The sequence below is a fragment of the Miscanthus floridulus genome, chromosome 10, assembly GCF_019320115.1.
Source record: "Miscanthus floridulus cultivar M001 chromosome 10, ASM1932011v1, whole genome shotgun sequence".
Taxonomy (NCBI): domain Eukaryota; kingdom Viridiplantae; phylum Streptophyta; class Magnoliopsida; order Poales; family Poaceae; genus Miscanthus; species Miscanthus floridulus.
Window position 1 is genome coordinate 116,554,599 of NC_089589.1, and position 23,036 is coordinate 116,577,634.

The 23,036-nt window shown below is 46.0% G+C and overlaps 1 protein-coding gene across 1 annotated transcript; it reads right to left on the reverse strand.

The window, feature by feature from the left end:
• Positions 1–5,159: 5,159 nt before the first annotated feature.
• Positions 5,160–13,231, reverse strand: LOC136487028 (disease resistance protein Pik-2-like). The gene is made up of 2 exons (XM_066484153.1): positions 12,155–13,231; positions 5,160–7,389 (listed from the first exon to the last, which is right to left on the reverse strand). Exons 1-2 carry the CDS (start codon positions 13,045–13,047, stop codon positions 5,160–5,162), a joined length of 3,123 nt encoding a protein of 1,040 aa, XP_066340250.1. The 5' UTR covers positions 13,048–13,231.
• Between the last annotated feature and the right edge of the window lie 9,805 nt (positions 13,232–23,036).

Here is a 23,036-nt window from a genome sequence, read left to right on the forward strand (position 1 = left end):
CAACCCCTCCCCCGCGCCGACGTCCACCGCCCCCAGCGCCGCCGTTCCGAGCCTCGCGCTCCTCTTCTTCGACGCCGACGCCCGTGCATCCCCTCAATGCATTCCCGTTAGTCCCATGCCAGCACCCGCGATGCCATCCACCGCCCCACGCCGGAGCACCGTGCCGTCCGTGCCCTCATTCCTTATCCATGACGTCGGCCGTGCCCCTCCTCCTCCACGCCTGCACTCCCACCGTCGAGGCCTTCAGGAGCGCGCGGACAGCTACTTCCCCACCCCCCACGGTGAGTGCGTGGCTCATTGCCCACTATGTGTTTGATGAAATGCCCCACGGTGAGTGTGTGGCGGCGGCCAGGATTTGGTAGGTCCTCTCCTGCATTGACTCGTGATTCGTGTGACATTTGGCGTGTTGGGGCCAATGGGACTTTAGGGGTGGGCATTGGGAGGTTTTCAAGGCAAAATGATAGTATCATGGTTTACTAGTGTGCAACTGAGCATGTCAGTGTGATCTGTTTATCTGTACCGCTGACCTCAGTGTACATCGTCCTAATTTTGGCAATGTCACTCTCATTGCTGTTTTTTGTTAGCTCTGTCATTAAGCTTGACCACCAATTGTCCTCTAATGATGAGGACGACTGCGAGTCTTCGCCCACCCGCGATGATCACTCACCATCTCCCAACAGAGATCACTCCCCTCCTCATCCCTTGCCATCACCCCTGAGAAGACAGAGGTCACCTTCTATTCCTCCTCATCCGACTCCATCTTCATCAGCCCCAAGAAAAGAGAAGACTCCTCCTCCTCCTCCTCCTACGTCTTCATCAGCCTCGAGAAAATATAATTCTCGTCGTCATCATCCTCCTCCTCCACCTTAGCCTAAAACAGGATTAAAGGCATCCTCATAGTCACAGAAAAGGTCCTTTGATTCGGTCACTAATGCTCCCAAAGTGGACCAACAAAAAAAAACAAAAGGTCATTCAGTGGCAGCGTTACAAACTTGATGAAAGAAAAATTTACATCACACATCTTGAAGGAAGATTGTGTTAGTTTCTTCAATCTCTGTGCCTCACTACCTCAGTGTTTGTTTAAGTCCGAATTCGAAAGGCAAACAAAGAATAAGTACGCTACAATAAGAGACGAAGAAATACACAATGAAGATTTAAGGAAGATACAGAAGTACGTCGAAGACAACCCCGAATTAACCATGAAAGAGGCCAGGAACATCTATTATGATGTACAAGGGACGGGAACACCGGCAATGAAGTATGAAAGGGGCAATCTTTTGTTTCCCGATGACGAATATAAAAATTTGACAACATATATGCACCATTTGCATGAATATTACATGGCTCAAGCAATAAAGACGGAGGACTTTGGTTTTGAGGTTATTATCCGTTCGCCACATGTTTTTCATTATCCTGAAGAAGAGAAGTTCAATGTTGAGTGTGAGTGCTTGTTCCAGCTATACCAGAAATGCTCTCTCGATTCACAAATGTTGACGCTGTGGACTATGTAAGTACCTACACGCATGATATTATAATTAACTACTCTCGAGACACAAATTGTTAACTTTTGAGCACTTCCCATAATTTTATGTAGGTGTATAGCAAATTTTTTCATACTAAAAAGTAAATGGGATAACATAGGCTTCTTGGACCCCGAGCGAGTCAATGAGAAGACATGTTTAGGCCTCCATGGATGTGACGTGGAAGACCTGAAAGAGAGATTGATTACTGTTTTCGATGAATTCAAGACAAAGAACAAAACCCACATACTTCTAGCCTACATCTGCGAGTATGTGTTCTCAGTTTTTAATTTTATGCTTCTTTTTTCGTTAAGATTATTCAATAATTAGGGTTCTGTGACTGTAGCAAACATTTCGTCTTCATTTGTGTCAATCTTGCTAAAAATCTGATCGAGCTGTGGGACTCGAAGAAAAAACCATTTCATCATCTGGATGCACTGGTGGCAGTACTGAATTAGTAAGCCGTCCTAATAACATATTATTTTCTAATCACACATACCACTTTCTAATGTTTCTCCTTATAATGTTGCACAGTGTTTGAAGAAGACATATCGGTGGGACGCAGGTCCCATTCAAGGTTGTCGAAATGGAGGGAAAGTACCTAAAACAGTCGGCGGGAAACAATGAATGCGGGTTTTATGTAATGTGGGTAATGCTTCGCTACATCGGCGGGAAATCGGAAAAAGCCGATAAGTTAGGGTGTATAATCCCCATTTCTTTTATATTTGTTAATAATTCAACAAAATGAGTTACTAATTCCACTTTAGATATCATCTTTTTTGAACGACAGCGCAAGAAATATAACCATGAAAGGCTGTTAGACATGGAGATCGTCGCACTGCAATTAGAGCAGGCAAAATTCATCTTAGCCGAGGTATTGAAAAAAGATGGAGTATTTTCCATTGCACAATCTGTAAAGTTCAAGGACCAGTATGGCCCAGAGCGGCTCGCTAGATTATTGTAAGAAGTCCGAGAAGCATGCTTCATCTTATCGAATAATTTCTTTTTTATTTTGAGGGATTGAGATCTTGATAAGAACATTTAAACTGTAACATTTGTAATGTTTAATATTGATGGACCTATCGTCTACATAGCGTATATAAAGCGAAACCCGATTCCACAAAAAAATATAAATTAAAATAAATTATAAAACAATAAAATACGAACGGGCCATCACTGCCGGTTAGCAACAAATCGGCAGTGATGGCCAAGATGGCACTGTCGGCTTGAGCCACAAACCAGCAGCGTTGGCTTAGACATCACTACCGGGTCTTGTCCCAAACTGGCAGTGTTGGTTACGACAACACTGCCGGCTAAAGACACAAACCGACAGTGATGTTCGAGGTTACACTACCGGGTGGTCTCATGAACCGGTAGTGTTGGCGGAACTGAACTCTGCCGGTTGTGTAAAGAACCGGCAGTGAAGTTGAAGAACACTGTCGGTTTGTAGGAACCGACAGTGATAGCTAACCCTCGTCACTGCCGGTATGGTTGTGCCGGTTCAAAATCCGACAGTGATGGGGTGTTTTGAACTGGCAGTATTGTCCTGGTCTGGGATAGTGAGATAGAGGGTGAGGCAAGGAGACGAGTCAGCCGGTAGCGGGACGAGATGGGCGGGATGTATGGTGTCGGGTTGGCCTCAATTAACAGGAATGGGCTAACATGCCTGCTCTTAAAATGGCTCATATTTTTAGAGACAGACATGTTTAGTGGCCCGTCTCTGTTAATATATTTGAAGAGACGATACTTTTATGTGTGCCCCCATAAATAGGACGTCTGACTCTGAAAATCGTTGTGCATTTTTGGAGATATGGACATTTTGTGTCCGCCTCTATAAATCAAAAGGGTTGTCTCCTAAAATTACTTTTTAAGTAGTGGAGGCAGGATTAGAAAATCAAAGGGCATACAGGAAGTCAATCGACACTTGCCAGCACTGTACTCTAAGTATCAGAAGTCGGCCTGTAAGTGTAGTCGTGCTTATAAAACTAGTAAAAATCACCAATAGTTGAGTAACTTACGAACTTTACAACATTACTCCTTTTATGAACAAGAAGTGCATATTTCTTGTATTGAAACAAGGGAATAAACACTACGGGAATTAGGAGATTTGCCGAGTGCCCCTGGCACTCAGCAAAGCCTAAAAAACACTCGGCAAAGGGTTTGCCAAGTGTTGACACTCGGCAAACGACACTCGGTGAAATTTAGTCGGCAAACAGACTTTGCCGAGTGTTTTTTGTTGGACACTCGGCAAAGACTTCGCCGAGTGTCCAAAATACACTCGGCAAATATTTTTTTTCGAAAAAAAGCCACCACAAAAAAAAAAGCCACAAAAAAAAACCAGCCGGATCTGGCGGCCACGAGCCACCACCACCACGCCACCGCCGCCCACCACCACCACGCCACCACCCGCCATGCCGGGGAAGAGAGGGAGAGGAGGGCGCGGCCGCCGGATCCAGGGAAGAGAGGGAGAGGAGGGGGCGGCCGTGCCAGATCTGCCACCGGGGAAGAGAGAGGAGGGAGAGGAGGGGGAGGGGCACCGGCGGTGGGAAGAGAGGGAGAGGAGGGGGCGGCCGCGCCGGATCCGCCGCCGGGGAAGAGAGGGGAGGGAGAGGAGGGGGAGGGGCGCCGGCGGTGGGAAGAGAGGGAGAGGAGGGGGCGGCCGCGCCGGGGCCGGATCTGGCCTCCCCGTGCGCCACCGTCGCCGGATCCGCCCGCGCCGGGGCCAGATCTGGTGGAGGCGGTGGAGGAGGGAGGGAGGTGCGCCGGCGAGGGAGGAGGGGAGGGCAGGCCGCGCCGGCGCCGGAGAGGGAGGAGGGGAGGGCGGACCCACGCTGGGGCCGAGAGGGAGGAGGGGGCCGCGCGAGGGAGGTGCGCGGGGAGGGGCCGAGAAGGGGAGGGGGCGTGCGGACGGCGCGGGGAGAAGGAGAGGCTGCGACGCTGGGGTTAAAAAAGGATTTTTTTCATTTGCCGAGTGTCCCAGATCTGGGCACTTGGCAAAGATTTTTTTTTCATTTTTTTTCTTCTCTATCTTTCTCAGAAAAAAAATATTTTTTTACTTTGCCGAGTGTCCTAGATGTGGGCACTCGACAAAGATTTTTTTTCATTTTTTTCTTCTCTTTCTTTTCCAGAAAAAAATATTTTTTTACTTTGCTGAGTGTCCTAGATCTGGACACTCGGTAAAGATTTTTTTTTCATTTTTTTTCTTCTCTTCCTTTCCCAGAAAAATAATTTTTCCTTTGCCGAGTGTAAAAAAAAACACTCGGCAAACCCCATCTTTGCCGAGTGTTTTTTTTTGACACTCGGCAAACCATCTCTTTACCGAGTGTTTTTATGGCAGCACTCAACAAAGAACTTGTTTGCCGAGTGCCCGATGAAAAACACTTGGCAAACACAAAAACACTCGGCAAATTTAACGTTTCCAGTAGTGAAACTAAGTAGAGCACTTACACGACCACACATGCATGCCAGGGAATGATAAAGAATGAACAAGTTACAATGAAAACATCATATTGCATATTTAAGGAAATAACAACACGGACATAGGAGGACGATTAACTTGTGGATATGCACCAAAGTAGACTGTATATATCTAAGCAAATCGTGACGTGCTAACTTGACTCCGAAATGTGTCTCTTTCTCTTATAGCTCCTTGTACTCGTCAATGACCACGCTGGGATGCTTTGGATGCTTGCTTGCCAATGTCTTGATTTGAGAAACCTTCACCTTGGCAACTTCTGGCGCCTGACTGCTGACTGTTAGGAGCACCTGTCGGAGACTCACAAGGTTTTCCATGCCGTACATGGCTTCCGCCATTATAAACTTCAGCTCAAGACTCTCTAGCTTTGGCATTGCTCCTTCCAGAAAGCTCAGAGGCGGCAGCACTGGTGTCACGAAGCGCAGCAGCTTAAGATTTTCAAATCCTCCTGCTAGCACAAAGATTTCTCCTCCGGACTCCACTGCATTCTGACGCATAATCTGGAGAGCACTTGTTTTCTTCTTTGTAGAGTTCAGGGTAAAAATGAGAGAGAACAGCTCAGGCAGCTCACTGAGAACCAGCAAGGCACTTGCCGTGAGTGAAGTTATGGACAGCGTTAGCTTCTCAAGGTTGTGCAGACGGCCGATCCAGCCAGGAAGTTGGGACAACTTGCCAGAGAGCCCAAGGCTGTGCAGGTGCTCCGGAGGGGCATGTGAAGCATTGAGCGAGCTGTCGAGGAAGCCCGTGAAATCATCGTCAATAGCCAGAAACTTGAGGGAGCAGCTGCTAAGGTGCTCAATGGCTGACAAAAGTAGAATGTTATCCTCGTCAGTGAAGGCACGAAGTTTGTAAACAGTGAGCTTCTTCAGGTTCGTGAGGTTCTCCAAGGCACGCAATCCCTTGGCCAAGCCTGTACTAGCAGCCTTGCATCTGAAACTTTTCTTGCCTTGCCAGTGGCTACAATAACCATCTGCATGCTTGGTGCTGACACTCATAGTCGGTGCCTCCAGTTTTTCTTCTTCCCCATTAGTAGATCCTCTCCTGGCAGCATTAGGAGAGCTTCCACAGATTTCAACCCCAGATAGTGTCTGTAGAGCCATCATCTTAGTGATCTCTTCAGTTAATGTTAACCCAACCCGCTTGCTCTTGCTGCCAGCAAGTAGATGTGTCATATTTTGTAGCTTCCCAACTGATGGAGGCAACTGCAAGATATTTGTATCCCTTATGTCAAGTACCTGAAGATATTCCAGACTACCTATCTCCTTTGGGATCTTGTTGATGTCTGTCCTTCGCAGGCTTAGGTACTTCAGCTGATGCATATCACATATTTTCTCAAGCTGATTCGTCGAGGATAAATCCTTGCAACTTTCAAGATCCAGCACCTGCAATATCTGAAACTTGGACAGAGTTGAATGAAGAGTTCTAAAACTCCCCACTGCTGTCAGAGATCGGACATGAGATAGCTTCATCCTCTCCACTGTTTCTTTCTCTTGCCGATCACTCTTTTGGACAGACAGTCGACGCACCTTATACGATGGAAAGGGTGTATGCCAGTGGCCACCAACCACGGTGATGAAATTCTCATCACTTGACTTGACCACCATATACTCAAGAACCATATCATGAACTTGGCAGCTCTTCACCTTGCCATTATTGCTGCTGTTGACCGCTCGGATTAGGTTCCTGCTGATGAGTTCATTAAAGCAGTCCTCAGCAACTTCCTCAGCTGTCTTCCCATGCTTTTCAGCGATGAAGCCTTCAGCAATCCACCTTCTGATTAGACTTTTTCTACTGATCAAACAACCCTTGGGAAACATGCTTAGGTACAATAGGCAAGTCTTAAGGTCAGCAGGCAATTGGTTATAGCAGTGGTTCACTATGTGTGTCACTCCTTCTGTGGAGAGATTTTTTTCCAAGTCTTCGCCTAAATCCTTTCCCACTTGTTCCAGAATTTTCTCCAACCGTTTATTCATATCATCGCCCACTTGGGCCTTATGCTTCTCCAACTCTTCACCTGCATCCTTGTCCACGTGAGCCAAATTGTGGTCTTCTATTCGGATGGTGTCTAACCCTGACCTCAATTTACTAGCCACGAGCCCAGTTACTAAAATTATGGCCAAAGGCAAACCTCCACATTTCTTCAGAAGAGCTCTTGCATCTTCAGTGGGAACTTCAGGAGCACTCGAGATGATCTGACGGAACAGTTTGTAGGAGTTTTCGTCACTAAGAGACTTGAGCTCATACACAAGGCCTTTTTGACGGCGGCACGCTTCAGCTACAGATTTGAACCTAGTTGTCACCACTATGCTGTTGCCCTTCTTGCTTTTTGGTAAAGTATCCCTAATGCTTTCCCATGCTGATATGGACCATATGTCATCTACCAATATATGATACCTGTTACAAGCATTATGTAGAAGTCAATTAGTATTCCAAGTGATTAATATGGCATAAGTATACTTTACAAAATATGCTTATCTAGAACAAAGTAATAAGTACTCTGAAAGATTAACAAGCTTAGTTCACTATTACACAAACAGTTTTTAGCAACTTGTCTATTTTTAGGTAGAGGCGGCTCTATCATAATCTGCCTCTAAAACTGGTTTCTGAGTGACCCATCTCTAAAAATTGATTTTTTTTAAGCTGCCTCTAGAAATACCCTATGTTTTTAGAGGTGGCTGGCAAACCAAACTGTGTCTAATAATGTTATTTTTAGAGGCGGTTTGGCTTGTCAACAACCTCTAGAAATAGATGTATTCCTAGAGACGGTTAGAAATTGATTTTTAGAGGCAGTTTGACAATTTGGCCCGCCTCTACAAATAGGTCTAGCTGAATAAACTTATAACGTTTTCAAATCAAATTGGATGAAGACAAATTTTATATCAAAATTAAGTATCAACCAGATCTACAACTTTGTAGTTGACAACTTTTCCGTCTAACATCTAAGGCCTAAAAATTATGTTTAAGTTTTCATAATTTGGAATTCAACATTTTAAGAAAAATTCAAATGACCCTGGATAGAGAAACTATCTAAACCAAAATTGCAGTATTCTAATTACAGAGCTGTAACATTATAGTTGACTACTTTTTCATTTAAATTCATTTAGTGCTCGGAAATAACATTGGGTATTGAAATGGATGTTTAAACTGGTATATATGACTTGTTACATAATTGGAGATCATCATAAGGTGTGCAAGAAAAGGAAAAATCGTACAAATTATCACTATATAACATCCAATCATCCATTTTGTAGTCACAATCATTATTGACATAATAGCAATAGGATCTTATTGAATATTAAATGAAAACGAGATCAAATATACATGAATTATGTGTGCCAGCACTATGTAGACCATGCATTAGGCAAGCTGGGAGTTATAAGAATATTGATTTCCATGAGTTAGCCACCATATAAAGTAGTTCCCTTAATGGATCACATAACAATGACACAAATGACCCATGCTAAATAATATTAATACTCCATGATGTAAGGAAAATGGACCCTTTGGGCCATTAAGTTTGATTTTGGTGTTTGATAAGTAACATGACCATTTGGACTAACAATGTTTGTTAGTATACAAGGTATAATTCAAATGGATGCAAGGTGGACTTAGACTTCGACAAAGTGCTGATCCGGATGACCAACACCTCAAACAAGACATTAGAAGACTTGTTGAAGACCTACAAGACATACTAAAAGTCCAAGATACAAGATGGAATCAAGCTGGATGCATAGACACGAAGAAACGGAGTCCAGTGGTCTTGTGTGACACCAAGCAGGGCACCGGATAAAGCAGCGTCAGAGGCTGTCTGCACGTGGTCTTGAAGACCCACCGGATTAGTTCGGTGGCTGTGGCTATAGGAGCACCAAATCAAGCTCAAGCACTGTTCCATACTAGGGTTTGGCACCGATTTAATCCGGTGAGTGTTGAATGTGAAGCACCAGATGAAACCGGTGATCACCAGTATTCCAGAGAGGAAAATAGGGCACCGATTGATATGGTGATGGACCCCATACTATACGCCAGTCATGTGCCCAATAGTCAGCAACGGCTAGTTTCTAGACACGCACCGGATTAGTCTAGTGGTAGCACCAAAGGAATTCAGTGACTACGTATATGCAGCAAGCTGCTGCCCTGCTCCAATGGCTAGTTTCTTTAGGGGCCTATTTGTACCCCCATGTACGGCCCTTTGGAGTGCGCTAAAGATATTGGAGTGTTGAACACTCTCGCAAGTGCTCTAGCCACCACACGTGCTTAATAGAAGATTAATGATTAGTATGGGTGCTTTGAGAAGTGCTTACGCTAGTTAGACACCACATCAGCGTTGGTTCTAGGTTTGGGTCTAATATTTAATGAGGTTTGCATACCTCTTGCTCACTCGATGCTTGCATGCACCATTATTTTACTCAAAGGGGCTTGTAGTCTTGCGATACCACACCTACCATGTTTGTGTTGTGGCCGCCACCATGTACCGAAGGAAATGAGGCCTACGGTTTGTTGGCCAGAAGCTCAATTGTGAGAACGGCGGGGAGTAGTCCAGGAGAGGCCATCTCGAAGACCACTTGAGCGTGGGGAAGGCTCGGGGGCCATCCACGAAGTTGCCCGACCTAGAGCTTAGCCCTTGCGAGGGCTTTCTTGCAAGGGGCTCTAACAATGACTAGGAGAAAGCAAGAAGCTTCTCGATACCTCGGTAAAAATATTAGAGTCAATGACGGGAGTTGGTATCTCCACCACTCTTTAGCCTCTGCATTTATATTATGTACTTAGGTTGTGTGCTTTGTATTCCTAGCTTAGTTTGATAGGCTAGTGATAGGATTAGAATCTCGATTGCATAACTCTTTTGCGGTAGATATAGGAACACACCTAGCAAAATCTTAGTTGCACATCTAGATAGTTTGTTTTAATGCATAGGTTTTGACTAGGTGAAAATTAGAGGCCATAGTTTTAGAAATACATTTTAAGTTTCTTAATTCAAACCCCTTCTTAGTCGTCATGGCCCCTTCGGATGATAAGAATTTTGTAGTTGATTATTAACATATAAGCATTAATAATTTAATTCTAAGCATTCTAATTATTTTTAAGAAAATACATGACCACTCATAGCTACATTACAAAGGAAAATCGACTTAGTAGGTAATGGAGTGCAGACTAAAGTATGATATTGTGCTAACTAAGAATGAAACCTATTATGTTGAAACTAGATTCTTTAATAAATCAAAAGATAGGATCAATAATAAATGTTTCATCAAGCATTAGGGTTTCAACTTTTTACAAATTGCAGCAGGTAAGATCAAAACATCAAATCAAAATCTGAATTCTAAAGCCCTAACACATGGAGAGCAGCAAGAATTAACATGTCCCCAGCTAAGGTTTTAAATAAACATATATCAAACACACACACAAAGACACGATGCAAAGAGGGAAATTATCAATGTGATAGAAAACACATAAAGTAGTATTCCATGTACTGATAAATAAGAGACATTTTTAGGTCATATTACTTCTATGTATTGAGTTTCGAAATTTTAAAATAATATGATTCCAACTGTCACAAAATTGGTTTCATAAAAGTTTACATCTGCTAGATTTTATAATGATTTTGTAGCAAAATATAGTAGTTAAAATTGTATTAGATAGACACTAGATAGTGTCAATGTATCCAAAACTTCACCTATTTTTAACTGGAGGGTGTAACAGCTAACCAAAGTTAATAGTCTAAAAAAAGCTTACCAAAGTTAATCACAACCAAATAAAAAACAGAGTATCCTTATGTGGACTGCGTTATAGAAAAATAAAATAATATGTAAGAGGGAGAAAATTAGTGCGAGCAAATTGCAATTACTCATAGAACTCTAAAAGTGCAATTCATTCTAAGCTGGGTGAAAATTAGTCATAGAATCTATATTTATATTTATATCTTTTATAAAACTAATCCCCACTATAAGTTCTATCTTAACATGCAAATCATCCACATCATCTCCCACTAAAGCAGTGTTTGGTTTGCACTACAGTACACACAAAATGGAAATAATATTAGTTCAATCGAATGGCTTGCAGTAACATCTGTAGCTTTAAGTCCATTACATTTGCTACCAATGCTTCTATCAAGCAGCACGTAATAGTCATGTCATCTAACTAACTTCCAACCTCCTAATGCAACTAATTTTGATAAAATAGATGTAATAATATGTAGATGATTTATCTCATATATAGAACAGTTTGGACCATACGGCGGCTGTCCACATGAAAGAATTTAAATTACCTACCTAAGATATTACTACAAAAGATAATAATCTAGGGTAACCCTAAATTTGCATATAAATGAGCCACTTAAATCACTATGCAAGATAACATTATTTTATATTTACATCTAAACTACCCGCTTCTGCTATTATAACTCAAGTTTGCATCTAATAAATCACTCAGCTCATTCCCTTCATTATTAAAAATAAACTAAAAGATTCTTCTAAATACCAACATATTACTACAAAATATTGAATAAACATAAATATTACTGAATACTAATAGCACTATTAATTAATATATAAATTTTGGTGGTCTAGTTTTTTTATATATTTGCCATGCTGGGGTGCTATTGCGCTTCACAATTTCTTTTCAAAAAATATATAAAGTTTAATTTAACTAAGTAAATATGCAAGCTGTGTGCCACCATGTAGACGAACTATACATATATGTATGAGCAAAGTATATATTTTTTGATTTACGAAATTCAACATCTAGACCACCAAAACAATTGTATGGCATTCTAGCTAGAAACTAAAAGCACATTCTAGGATGTTGAATCCATTTTTAAATAAAATACAAAGGAGACTTTTAAGTAAATGGTATGATAAAGAATAGATGTTTCACTTGAAATATAGATAGATAAATTGTAGTGTCTAACAAATCAGAATGTAAAAGCTAAAATATAAGTTGACGACGTTATGACACAAGAGCTACAACAAGAAGTTGATATAACTTCGGCTAAGGTTAGCATCTAACCACATATAAAAAATACACAGATGTGCGATCCAAAGGGATTAAAACTATAATATGGATAAAAATATTTGGTAAATCTACCACAAATATATATAAAGATCTTAAAAAATAAAATACCAATATAGGTATTATGTTTGGAAAAAGAAAAATGAGAGAGCACCTCTTCTCTTTTAGCTGTTCGGCGAGGAGGTTTTTGAGCTCTTCTTCTTTCAATTCCTCAATCCCGTTGATGTCATTCTTGGAAGCCCCATCCTGCTGGTCATGAAATTGTTTGATAAGGCTTCTGAGAACAGTCGGGAGATGGAACTTCTGTGACGCCAAAACCAATGCTCTGCAATCAAACTCGTCTCCAAAGGTGCGGTACAAGGCCATGGCAAGAGTAGTCTTGCCAAGGCCACCAAACCCAACAACGGCAAGGAACCTTGGTTCTTTGAGTTCATCCTTGGCGTCCTGATTCGGATTGGTGCTCTGCTGGTTTGCCTCCATAAACCATTCTTTGAGTTCATCCTTGGCGTCCTCGATGCCCACAGGATCCACGGTGCCGATGAGCCCAGGAGGAGGTGCTGGGCGGTCAACTGGGGCATCTGTAGCTCCGTCTGAGCCGCTGTCCACCAGTCTTGCTGGATTCTCCACGCCGTACCTGGTGCGCCGCTCGCTGACGTGCTGCGCCCGGGCCTTGAGGTTGCCGATCTCGATGGCGATGCAGTGGCGCGCGTACAGCGTGGTGAGCAGGTACCACGTCTGCTTGATGGAGGCCAGTCTGCCGCTCCCGCGGGGCTCGCGGCCCAGGCGGTGGCGCACCTTGTCCACGCAGTCCTCGATGTCGTAGGCCACCTCCCGGACCTGCTTCATCCAGTCCAGCCGCTGCTCATCATGCTTGGCCTCCTGTTTAAGCCTGTTGAGGAAGGCCTGCATGCTGGCCAGCTCGTCGTTGATGTACTGGATGTCGTCGCTGACGCCTCCGATCAGGGTGTACTCCTGGGCTAGGAGGCTCCCAAGTTTGCTGACGAGGGATTTCACGGCGTCGTTGGAAGCGCCGACGACGAGATCCATGGCCGGCCTCGCTCTTAACTACTCGGTACTCGCCCGTCGATGCAGCTACTGGAGGTTCATAAGCTTTTGTGGTTGCTCCATGGAAGCAAATGGATGCAATGCTAAGCTGCTAGCTTGATTTCGTTTTCTTCTAATAATATAGTGCTTTATCTTTCTGATAATCGTATGCTAGAAGCTTTGGAGTTTGGACACACAAATATAAATATTCATTAGAAGAGGATGGCCTGGCTTTGCGTGAAACAGGAGGGTACTCATGTGAGTAAAGTACCCAGAGAATCTATGGAGGATTGGAGTTGAGGTACACGAATGGAATTTGATGAAGATGGCGTGCCGTGCGGCATGGGTAACGAATCAACGGGGTGGAGAACGTTCCAGGCTACCAGATGCGCCACTGGATTTCGATAATCCATAGTCTAAATGGATTCTGCTTTGAATACATTTTGATCAGGTTTGTTTGGATTGGATATCCCTGTATATTAAAATTAGGGTTTTTTTATCCTACCATTACAATTCTTGAACTTTGGAGATCTGCCATTACAATTCACCAATTCTGAAACTTGCCATTATAATTCTTCTTCTACCTGGTCCTTGCTATTTTCCACGTTTTCCGAATGCCTAGGCCCACTGTCAGACCGTATACGTATACGCATCTTCCAAACACCCCTGCTTCTTAATTATCTCGCTCCGCTCGCTAACATGTGGGCTACACATGTCAGCTTCTCCTTCAACCTCCAGAATACACTGGCTTTTACCCCCCGAGGTCCTATCCGGCTCTCTCTCTCTCTCACTTCAACGCAGGAGTAGAGGAGGTGGATTCTGGCCGGCGGTGGTGCTCACCGGCGTGGGCGCGGGCGAGGAGCGCGGGAGCAACGGCAGGACCGGACACACTACTGGGTGGCCACAGCCCGGCTCGTAGAGGCCCCAGCCGAGCAGGCCAAGGCAGCCAGCGGCGGGTGCAGACGCGACACGGTGCTCGCGGTGCTCCGGCGGTGGGCAAGATGGCCAAGGGCGCGCTGGTGGAGGAAGCAAATGGGGAAGGTCGTGGCGGGGTCCGTTCGTCCATAGGAGGCCGCGGCATGACAGCAGCACAAGGGATGGAGGGAAACATGACGGATGTGGTGGTGGTGGGTGCAGCGGCGAACAACGGTGACGAGCTCGGATTTGAGCTCGCGGCTATGGTGCCCGCGCGCGGCAGCGGCACGGGGCTCCACTTGAGAGCGCGAGGGTGGGTGTAACGATCCTCGATTTTCATGAAGGGAAATCCACATATACGAATTATAATGTGATAGTCCTAGGAGATGACGCCATGACATTATCAGATAACAGCTAATATCACAATTCATACATCAAATACCTATCTTAGAAGTACATTAGAAAGGTTTAATTATTTATTATTACATCGCCACTTGGTGGAATCATCAGTGTCACAGCATCCAAAACAACATCGGAGTAGGCGGCACATGTAGCGGGCGAAAGCGTCTTCTCCATCGGCAAACTCGAGCAAAGAACGAACACCTCTAATCCTCTCATTTATCGACTTGGTCATCGTACTCAACACCTGCCAAATAACTTTCAGTAGGATTTGTACTGGCCACTAGCTCCCACCCTATGCTTTGCATTGCTTTGTGATAAGTGGAATGCAAGGGTAGAGCAAAATAACCTATTTTGTGGCTGTAGTCCTCCTATACGTAGTTCATCAATATTTCATAATTAATTATTTCACAAGTTTTAACCCATCTCATCCACAGATCCATCCAATCCACACATCTCACCACACTCGCTCTCTAGGCGACAAGGATGACTCTCTCGTACCTTGCCTCATCGGCCAACACCGAAATCCAATCCAAACCCAAGGGGAAAGAAGGACTCCTCTCTCTAGTCAAGTGAAGCACTAACATAGGAAAGATTCATAGCCCTAAAAGAATGACTATGTATCAATCGATCAACCAGAAACTCTGCAGAGGTTTACACTATCCACAAGATCACCATCATCGGCAGTGCCCCGCCTAGGCCGGTTCCGGACTGCTTTTTAAACTAGAACGATACCACCCTGCAACTCAGCCCTGAGGCACCCCGGAGTCCACCGGCACACTGATACTATGAAACGCAATGCCAGGCCGCCAAGGTCACTACGCATCTGAGGAGGATCAGATCCAAATGGTCTCACCTCCATAAACTATCAACTACAACCTAGCAGTAGTGGCATCGCCCAGGTTAGTCCACATCCGTCTCCCACCCATTCAAAGCGAGTTGTGTGTAATGGTTCCTATGAACCGGTGCCCAGAACATATAAGTCCTTAGGATAACCAAACAAGACATCTTCTCACAGGCTATTAACGCCTCGTGCTTCAATACCACCTCTATTCTTGGGATTCACCCCACGAAGACACTCCTCTCTAGAATCTATACCACTAACCAGTACCCTTGAGGACTCAAACCCACGTGGTTTTGGGGACCCTGCATCCAAAGGGGCCCTAATTGATTTTGGTGTGTGTTCACGAACACAACGCGATGACATGCAGCAGAACCATATGCTACTACCTCCTAGCTACAAGCATTGTTGCTTTGCTTCAAGAGTACGCGCTCCGTTTGATTTGGTTCCAAAACTTGCGTGCCCTTACCGGCGGATACCCTTTAATTTTTCCCAGAGTCACATGCTAAAGCGCAAACGGCGAGTAAGCAATCTGGTCAAAACTGCGTCAAAAAGCAAGCAAAGAATATGCATGCCACAGTCTGGCGATGCAGCTCCTTTCTCGCCTCCCCATTCATCCACGAGGGGGCTTTATTCCACAGCCATACCAAAGCACATCACCAAAGTACGTGTTGCGAGGAAATTAAGTATATCCACAACAAGCGACTTTTTATTCCACTGCCATGAATCATGTATGTGAAAGTACGTACTTCATCAAACAGTTGCGAGGAAATTAAAGAAACATCCGCCAGCAACGGACTATTTATTCCATTCCCACATCTGCTTGCAATGCATTCTCTCTTATATGGAACTTTATCTTTGCCAACAAGCCACGCCATTCAATCTCTCTCTATTCTTTTAATATAATATTAATAATCTGTATCCGCATGTGATGTGATCCAACCTTCAGCAAATTATTGACCGTTAGTCGAGGAGGTCAGGTCATACCTAGCTATAGTTGGCCACAAAGGCCCACGACCAGTCAGCATGGAGTTTTAGCGTGGCCAGGCACGGCTCGGTCTGGTGGCCCTCAAGCCTAGGGTTGGGGGAAAAGCTCACAGTTCGGTAGCTCGCTCAACACGGCTCATTAGTGGCTCGGCTTGGCTCATTTATATTTTTCAACGAGCTGAGCCAATATTTTAGCTCGTGTAGTTAATGAGCTAGCTCGTGAGCCTGCTGGAGCTGGCTCGTGAGCCTAACGAGCCAAAGCTATTGGTCTTAAACTTATATTAGTTATGTATTATATTATGTCTTACACTTTGCCTTGATTGATGGTTGGACCTAGACCCTATGAACTGGGATTATTATGACACTATCAGAATGGGACCCGACGAGGATGAGTCCTGTTCGAATTGAGATGCGTCATCAGCATTGTGATCAAGCAACCTAATGCGGAGAGCCTGGGCGCTGGCTTCTATGGGATACGATAGCCATTCTATTATATTTTTCTTGTAACAACTAGGAAACATATCTGTAAACCGATCGCCATTTATGTAAACCTATCCCCCCGTTGTATATAAGGTGGGTAGGGAGCATCCGATTGGTACCCTCTACAATTCTCAGCAACCCTTTTATAACTTGAGCATAAAAGAATAAGAGATCTAATCCAAACTGGACTTTGGAAAACACATATCTGAACCAGTATAAATTTGGGTCTCAACTGGTAGGCATAACTTGGCTTGAGCCCTTGCTCCCATCGGCCATATATACGCCCCCTAACCCACCCGGCTCCCTCACTCAGTCCCCTTCCTCTCCCCCTCCGCACCTAACTGCAACATATATCACTTGAAAGGATCTAGATGGCTAGAGAAGGGGTGGGGCAGGGGGTTGAATAGCCTATAAAAATTCTCCTACAAATCACAACATGTACCATTGCTAGGGGCAGTTTCCATAAATGAATGGCCCCTAGAAATAGAATTTCTAGGGATGGAGGTCTTTATCGAACGTCTCTATAGAAGAACCAGATTATCAGGAACGGTTGTGTTAAGAGAACCGCGTCTAAAATATATTTATAGGACAATCCTCCTAGACCGGTCCTAAGAATAACCCCCTCCAAGTACCCTTCTTCCTCCTTGCACCTGTAGTTGGTCATGTGCGACTGTAGCTGTTCATGCCATTGTTGAGCTCACTTGGAAGCGAAAAATTGCAAAAAAAACAGAGGGGAGATTTTGCCCTTCGAACCTTTAAAGAAGTTGGGTTTGAGAGGTGAATTTGTGCCATCCCTAAAATCTTTTCAAATTTTACCTATACATTTCTTTCACTAATTTTTGTTATGTAGATCTAGATCTTGAGAGACATGATGTTTGCTATCTTTTTATTTTTGCTAGCAATTTAGAGTGATTTTTTTGTCCAACTTACTTGGCTCACGTCAACTCTAGTTAATTTGTATATTTACTTTGTCATTTTTGGTTCACAACTTTTTCAAGACCATTTTTTAAGCTCTAGGTCTAGGCCTTTGGTCTAGAATAATATTTATACCAAAAAATTTGTCAATTCCTTCAATAGTTATATGTGAATAATATCTTGATGCAAATATACCTTTTCTCTTCACCACATATGGATAGGTCATGGATGTACATGAAATGAAGACATGAAGCCTCTTACATAAAAGATGTGAATGGTTCTAATGAAGCCGAAAGACATGCTTTGATTAAGTAGACAAAGGATATACATTGTCATTTTTGGTTCGCACATACTATGAGAGCATGGTACGTTCTCACCTTGCTCTATGCATGCCCCTACATCGCCACTGAGAATTTCATCACTATGGTTGGTTGCCACTGGCATACAATAAAATCAAATGATGAGAATTTCATCCTATAAGGTGCATCGACTCTGTGTCGTAAAGAGTGATCCTCAATAGAAAGAAACAGTAGAGAACGAACACCTCTAATCCTCTCATTTATCGGCTTGGTCGTCGTACTCAACACCTGCCAAATAACTTTCAGTAGGATTTGTACTGGCCACTGGCTCCCACCCTATGCTTTGCATTGCTTTGTGGTAAGTGGAATGCAAGGGTAGAGCAAAAGAACCTATTTTGTGGATGTAGTCCTCCTATACGTAGTTCATCAATATTTCATAATTAATTATTTCACAAGTTTTAACCCATCTCATCCACACATCCATCCATCCATCCCATCCACACATCTCACCACACTTTTGCTCTCTAGGCGACAAGGATGACTCTCTCGTACCTTGCCTCATCGGCCCACGCCGAAATCCAATCCAAACCCAAGGGGGAAGAAGAAGGACTCCTCTCTCTAGTCAAGTGAAGCAGTAACATAGGAAAGGTCCATAGCCCTAAAAGAATGACTATGTATCAATCGATCAACCAAAAACTCTGCAAAGCTTTACACTATCCACAAGATCACCATCATTGGCAGTGCCCTGCCTAGGCCGGTTCCGGACTGCTTTTTAAACTAGAACGATACCACCCTGCAACTCAGCCTTAAGGCACCCCGGAGTCCACCAGCACATTGATACTATGAAACGCAATGCCAGGCCACCAAGGTCACTATGCATCTGAGGAGGATCGGGTCCAAATGGCCTCACCTCCGTAAACTATCAACTACAACCTAGCAGTAGTGGCATCGCCCAGGTTAGTCCACATCCGTCTCCCACCCATTCAAAGCGAGTGGTGTGTAATGGTTCCTATGAACCGGTGCCCAGAACATATAAGTCCTTAGGATGACCAAACAAGACATCTTCTCACAGGCTATTAACGCCTCGTGCTTCAATAGCACCTCTATTCTTGGGATTCACCCCACGAAGACACTCCTCTCTAGAGTCTATACCACTAACTAGTACCCACCATGGGTACGACTCTCATGGGGCGCTTAGGTCGCACCTGTTTGGCAAGACTTGCCCGAAAGGCTCATCATAGAATCATGTTCGGTCGATGCGACCCTCACCACACACACTCAAGACACACGCCAAGATCTCACCATGTTATTATCACATTATTGCCACTCACAAACAATCCTTCACCATGGATCACATCACAGATATAATGCATAGTAGAAGCAAGTCGCAAGTATATATATAAGCGAGCATCTATCCCTAACAGCAGGTGTGCAGGGGTAAAGGTTGCGTCAAGGTAATGGCTTCAAGCAATTCTACCATGCAACCTATCACAGATCATTGCATAAAAGTAAAGCACTAGCAGCTATATAATTGCATGTCTAATAGGATTCTATGAGGTTGGGTGGGACATGGCACCTGCTGGCTGGTCATCTCCGAGCTCCTCCATGTGCTCGCAGTCGTCCTCCTCAAAGTCTTGCTCCTCTAGGGCTGTTAAACGAGACATATAGTCGCGATAAGCGACTCCTATAGATGTTCACAAAGAAGCAACAGAAAACCAAAAGATCCAAATGCACTCAAACATAGGCCTATGACGTAGAGCTCATTTTTAGGAAAATTTAGGATTTGGTTTCATATTTTTCTGGGGTTGGATGGATTTAATATGATTTTTCTAAGGTTTATTCAATTTCTAAAAAAACAAAAAGAGGCAATAGCTCACAGGGTGACACATGGCAGCTTCCTATTGGTCGGTGTGCACGCGATCACTGACAGGTGGGGCCAGGTCAATGGTCAACGTTGACTAGGCCAGTCTGGGTCGGGCCAGCCCAAACACGTGTCAGGCGCTCAAGGTGTCCACGTGGCGGTGTGGGCTTCTACTATGCTGGGTCCATGCAGGCTGGCCCCTGGAGGACCAAGTCCACCAAGGTGCAGGTGCGTGCGATGCATGGTGCACTAGGTGCACGCATGAAGGAGCAAGGGAGCGGCGCTCGGCTACTCCTCCGCCATGCTCTCGTTGGTGGCGAGCTCGCGCGTTTGGGCGTTGTGGTGGCTCGGTGGGGTAGCTACGGCCTCTTAGGGCATCATGGGACTCTGATGGACACAACAAGGGGCCAAAGGAGGCTCCTTTAGGCTCAGCATGGCCAGCCATGGCGACGAGGCAGCATGACGGCGATGGTGGTGCACGGCTAAGTGCCAATCATGGCTCAAGATGGTTCCTATAGCTTCCTAGGGCTTCGGCAGACATGGTAGGGCCAAAAGGGTAGGGTTTTAGGGTTTAGGCAAGGCCGGCCACGGCCTTAACAATGATGGTAGGTCACGGCGGAGTGGCTACGCTCACGACTAGAGCCCAAGGCAGTTCCTTTCACTCGATTGAGGTCACAAGCGAGCAAAATGACTCACCGCCGATGACCAAAAGGAATGGCAGAGTCCACACCATGGCCATGTGCACGACAGAGCTCCGGCGAGCGTCCGACAATGATGAAAGGGGTCAAGGCAGGGCTTTTCGCTCAACTAGCTATGGTACAGGGTGCACGGGGTCACGACGAAGCTCGACGGCTCCTCCTCGATGCGTGAGGCGACCAAAACAGCTCCAGCACGGCGGTGGCAGAGTGTATGACCACGCTGGCATGGCTAGGTTATGCATGTCTCGTGCTGAGGCAAAGCTCACCATGGTGGTAGTTCTATGTCTAATAGGATTCTATGAGGTTGGGTGGGACATGGCACCTGCTGGCTGGTCATCTTTGAGCTCCTCCTTGTGCTCGCAGTCGTCCTCCTCAAAGTCCTGCTCCTCTAGGGCTGTTAAACGAGACATATAGTCGCGATAAGCGACTCCTATAGATGTTCACAAAGAAGCAACAGAAAACCAAAAGATCCAAATGCACTCAAACATAGGCCTATGACGTAGAGCTCATTTTTAGGAAAATTTAGGATTTGGTTTCATATTTTTCTGGGGTCGGATGGATTTAATATGATTTTTCTAAGGTTTATTCAATTTCTAAAAAAACAAAAAGAGGCAAAAGCTCACAGGGTGACACATGGCAGCTTCCTATTGGTCGGTGTGCACGCGGTCACTGACAGGTGGGGCCAGGTCAATGGTCAATGTTGACTGGGCCAGTCTGGGTCGGGCCGGCCCAGACACATGTCAGGCGCTCAAGGTGTCCACGTGGCCGTGTGGGCTTCTACTATGCTGGGTCCATGTAGGCTGGCTCCTGGAGGACCAAGTCCACCAAGGTGCAGGTGCATGCGATGCATGGTGCACCAGGTGCACGCATGAAGGAGCAAGGGAGCGGCCCTCGGCTACTCCTCTGCCACGTTCTCGTCGGTGGCGAGCTCACGCGTTTGGGCGCTGTGGTGGCTCGACGGGGTAGCTGCGACCTCTTAGGGCATCATGGGACTCTGATGAACACAGCAAGGGGCCAAAGGAGGCTCCTTTAGGATCAGCATGGCCAGCCATGGCGACGAGGCGGCACGACGGCGATGGTGGTGCACGGCTAAGTGCCAATCATGGCTCTAGTGGGTTCCTATAGCTTCCTAGGGCTTCGGCGGACATGGCAAGGCCAAAAGGGTAGGGTTTTAGGGTTTAGGCAAGGCCGTCCATGGCCTTAGCAACGATGGTAGGTCATGGCGGAGTGGCTACGCTCACGACTAGAGCCCAAGGCAGTTCCTTTCACTCGATTGAGGTCACAAGCGAGCAAAATGACTCACCGCCGATGACCAAAAGGAATGGCAGAGTCCGCACCATGGCCATGTGCACGGCAGAGCTCCGACGAGCGTCCAGCAATGATGAAAGGGGTCAAGGCAGGGCTTTTCGCTCAACTAGCTATGGTACAGGGTGCACGGGGTCACGATGAAGCTCGATGGCTCCTCCTCGATGCGTGAGGCGACCAAAATAGCTCCGGCACGGCGGTGGCAGAGTGTATGACCACGCTGGCATGGCTAGGCTATGCATGTCTTGTGGTGAGGCGAAGCTCACCATGGTCGCAGTTCTACCTCTACCGTCCTGGATCCACCAGAACCTGGCTCCTCCGTGGTGGGGTCTGGCCGCGGTGAGCGCAGCGCGTGCTATGTGTAGGTGCAGGCGTTCCCAAACCCAGGAGGCTTGGCTTCATTGTGCTATGACCGTTAGGCATGTGTGTGTATGTGCGGTGCTTGGTGACGGCCAAAGGCTCCACCTTTGAGCCTCCTAGGTGGGGAGAACACGACGGTGGCCATAGCGTACACGTCGGTTAAACAGAGCAGGCGGGCAGGGGCTCACTGTGGGGCTCGTAGGGGCAAGGATAGCGGTGCAGTGATGAGGCGGTGTCGTGCTGTGCCGAGCAGCTACGCCGGCGTGGATGGTCGAGGCATCGTCTTCGGCTCCAGCAGCAGCTCCATGGTGGCGATCGGCTCTGAGTCAGTAGTGCCTCCTTCCTTTTCTCCTTGGTTCTCCTCTATGGCTGGACGCAGTGCGAGTGTGCCCACCGAGTGGCGGCGGGGTGGATGGGATAGGCTAGGGCATCGGGTTGAGGACTCTTATAGCTAGTATGAGCTTGGCCATGGTGAGCGGCGGACAGCGGGGATGGGCTAGGGGACACATGTAGGGCAATCAAAGCCCTTAGGGCTAGGGTTTAGGGCTTGGCGGGAGTGTTGGGGTGCCTTGGTGCTCCCGTTTTTGGGTGGTAGCCGGTCAAGGGTGTGATACGGTGGTGGCAGAGGCACGGGGCTGGGTGCACAATGTTAGTGGCCAGGCTATGCATGCTGGGATAGGTCATGGTGGCACGGATCATCGACGTGGCGGCCATCCACAGTGCGTCCAAGGCGGTGGGGCATAGGAACGGCCGGGATGGCTTTTGCTATTCTCGGCTTCACACTGGAGGAGGACGCGACAAAAAGTAGAGAGGGGAGAAAGGGGAAGGGGATGACAGGTGAGGTCGACGGGGCCTGCCTATCAACGGCGTGGAGAGAGGGAAATGGGTGCGGGCGCAGGCGCTTTTGGTGTGGGATGGCGCCTTCTCCGGTT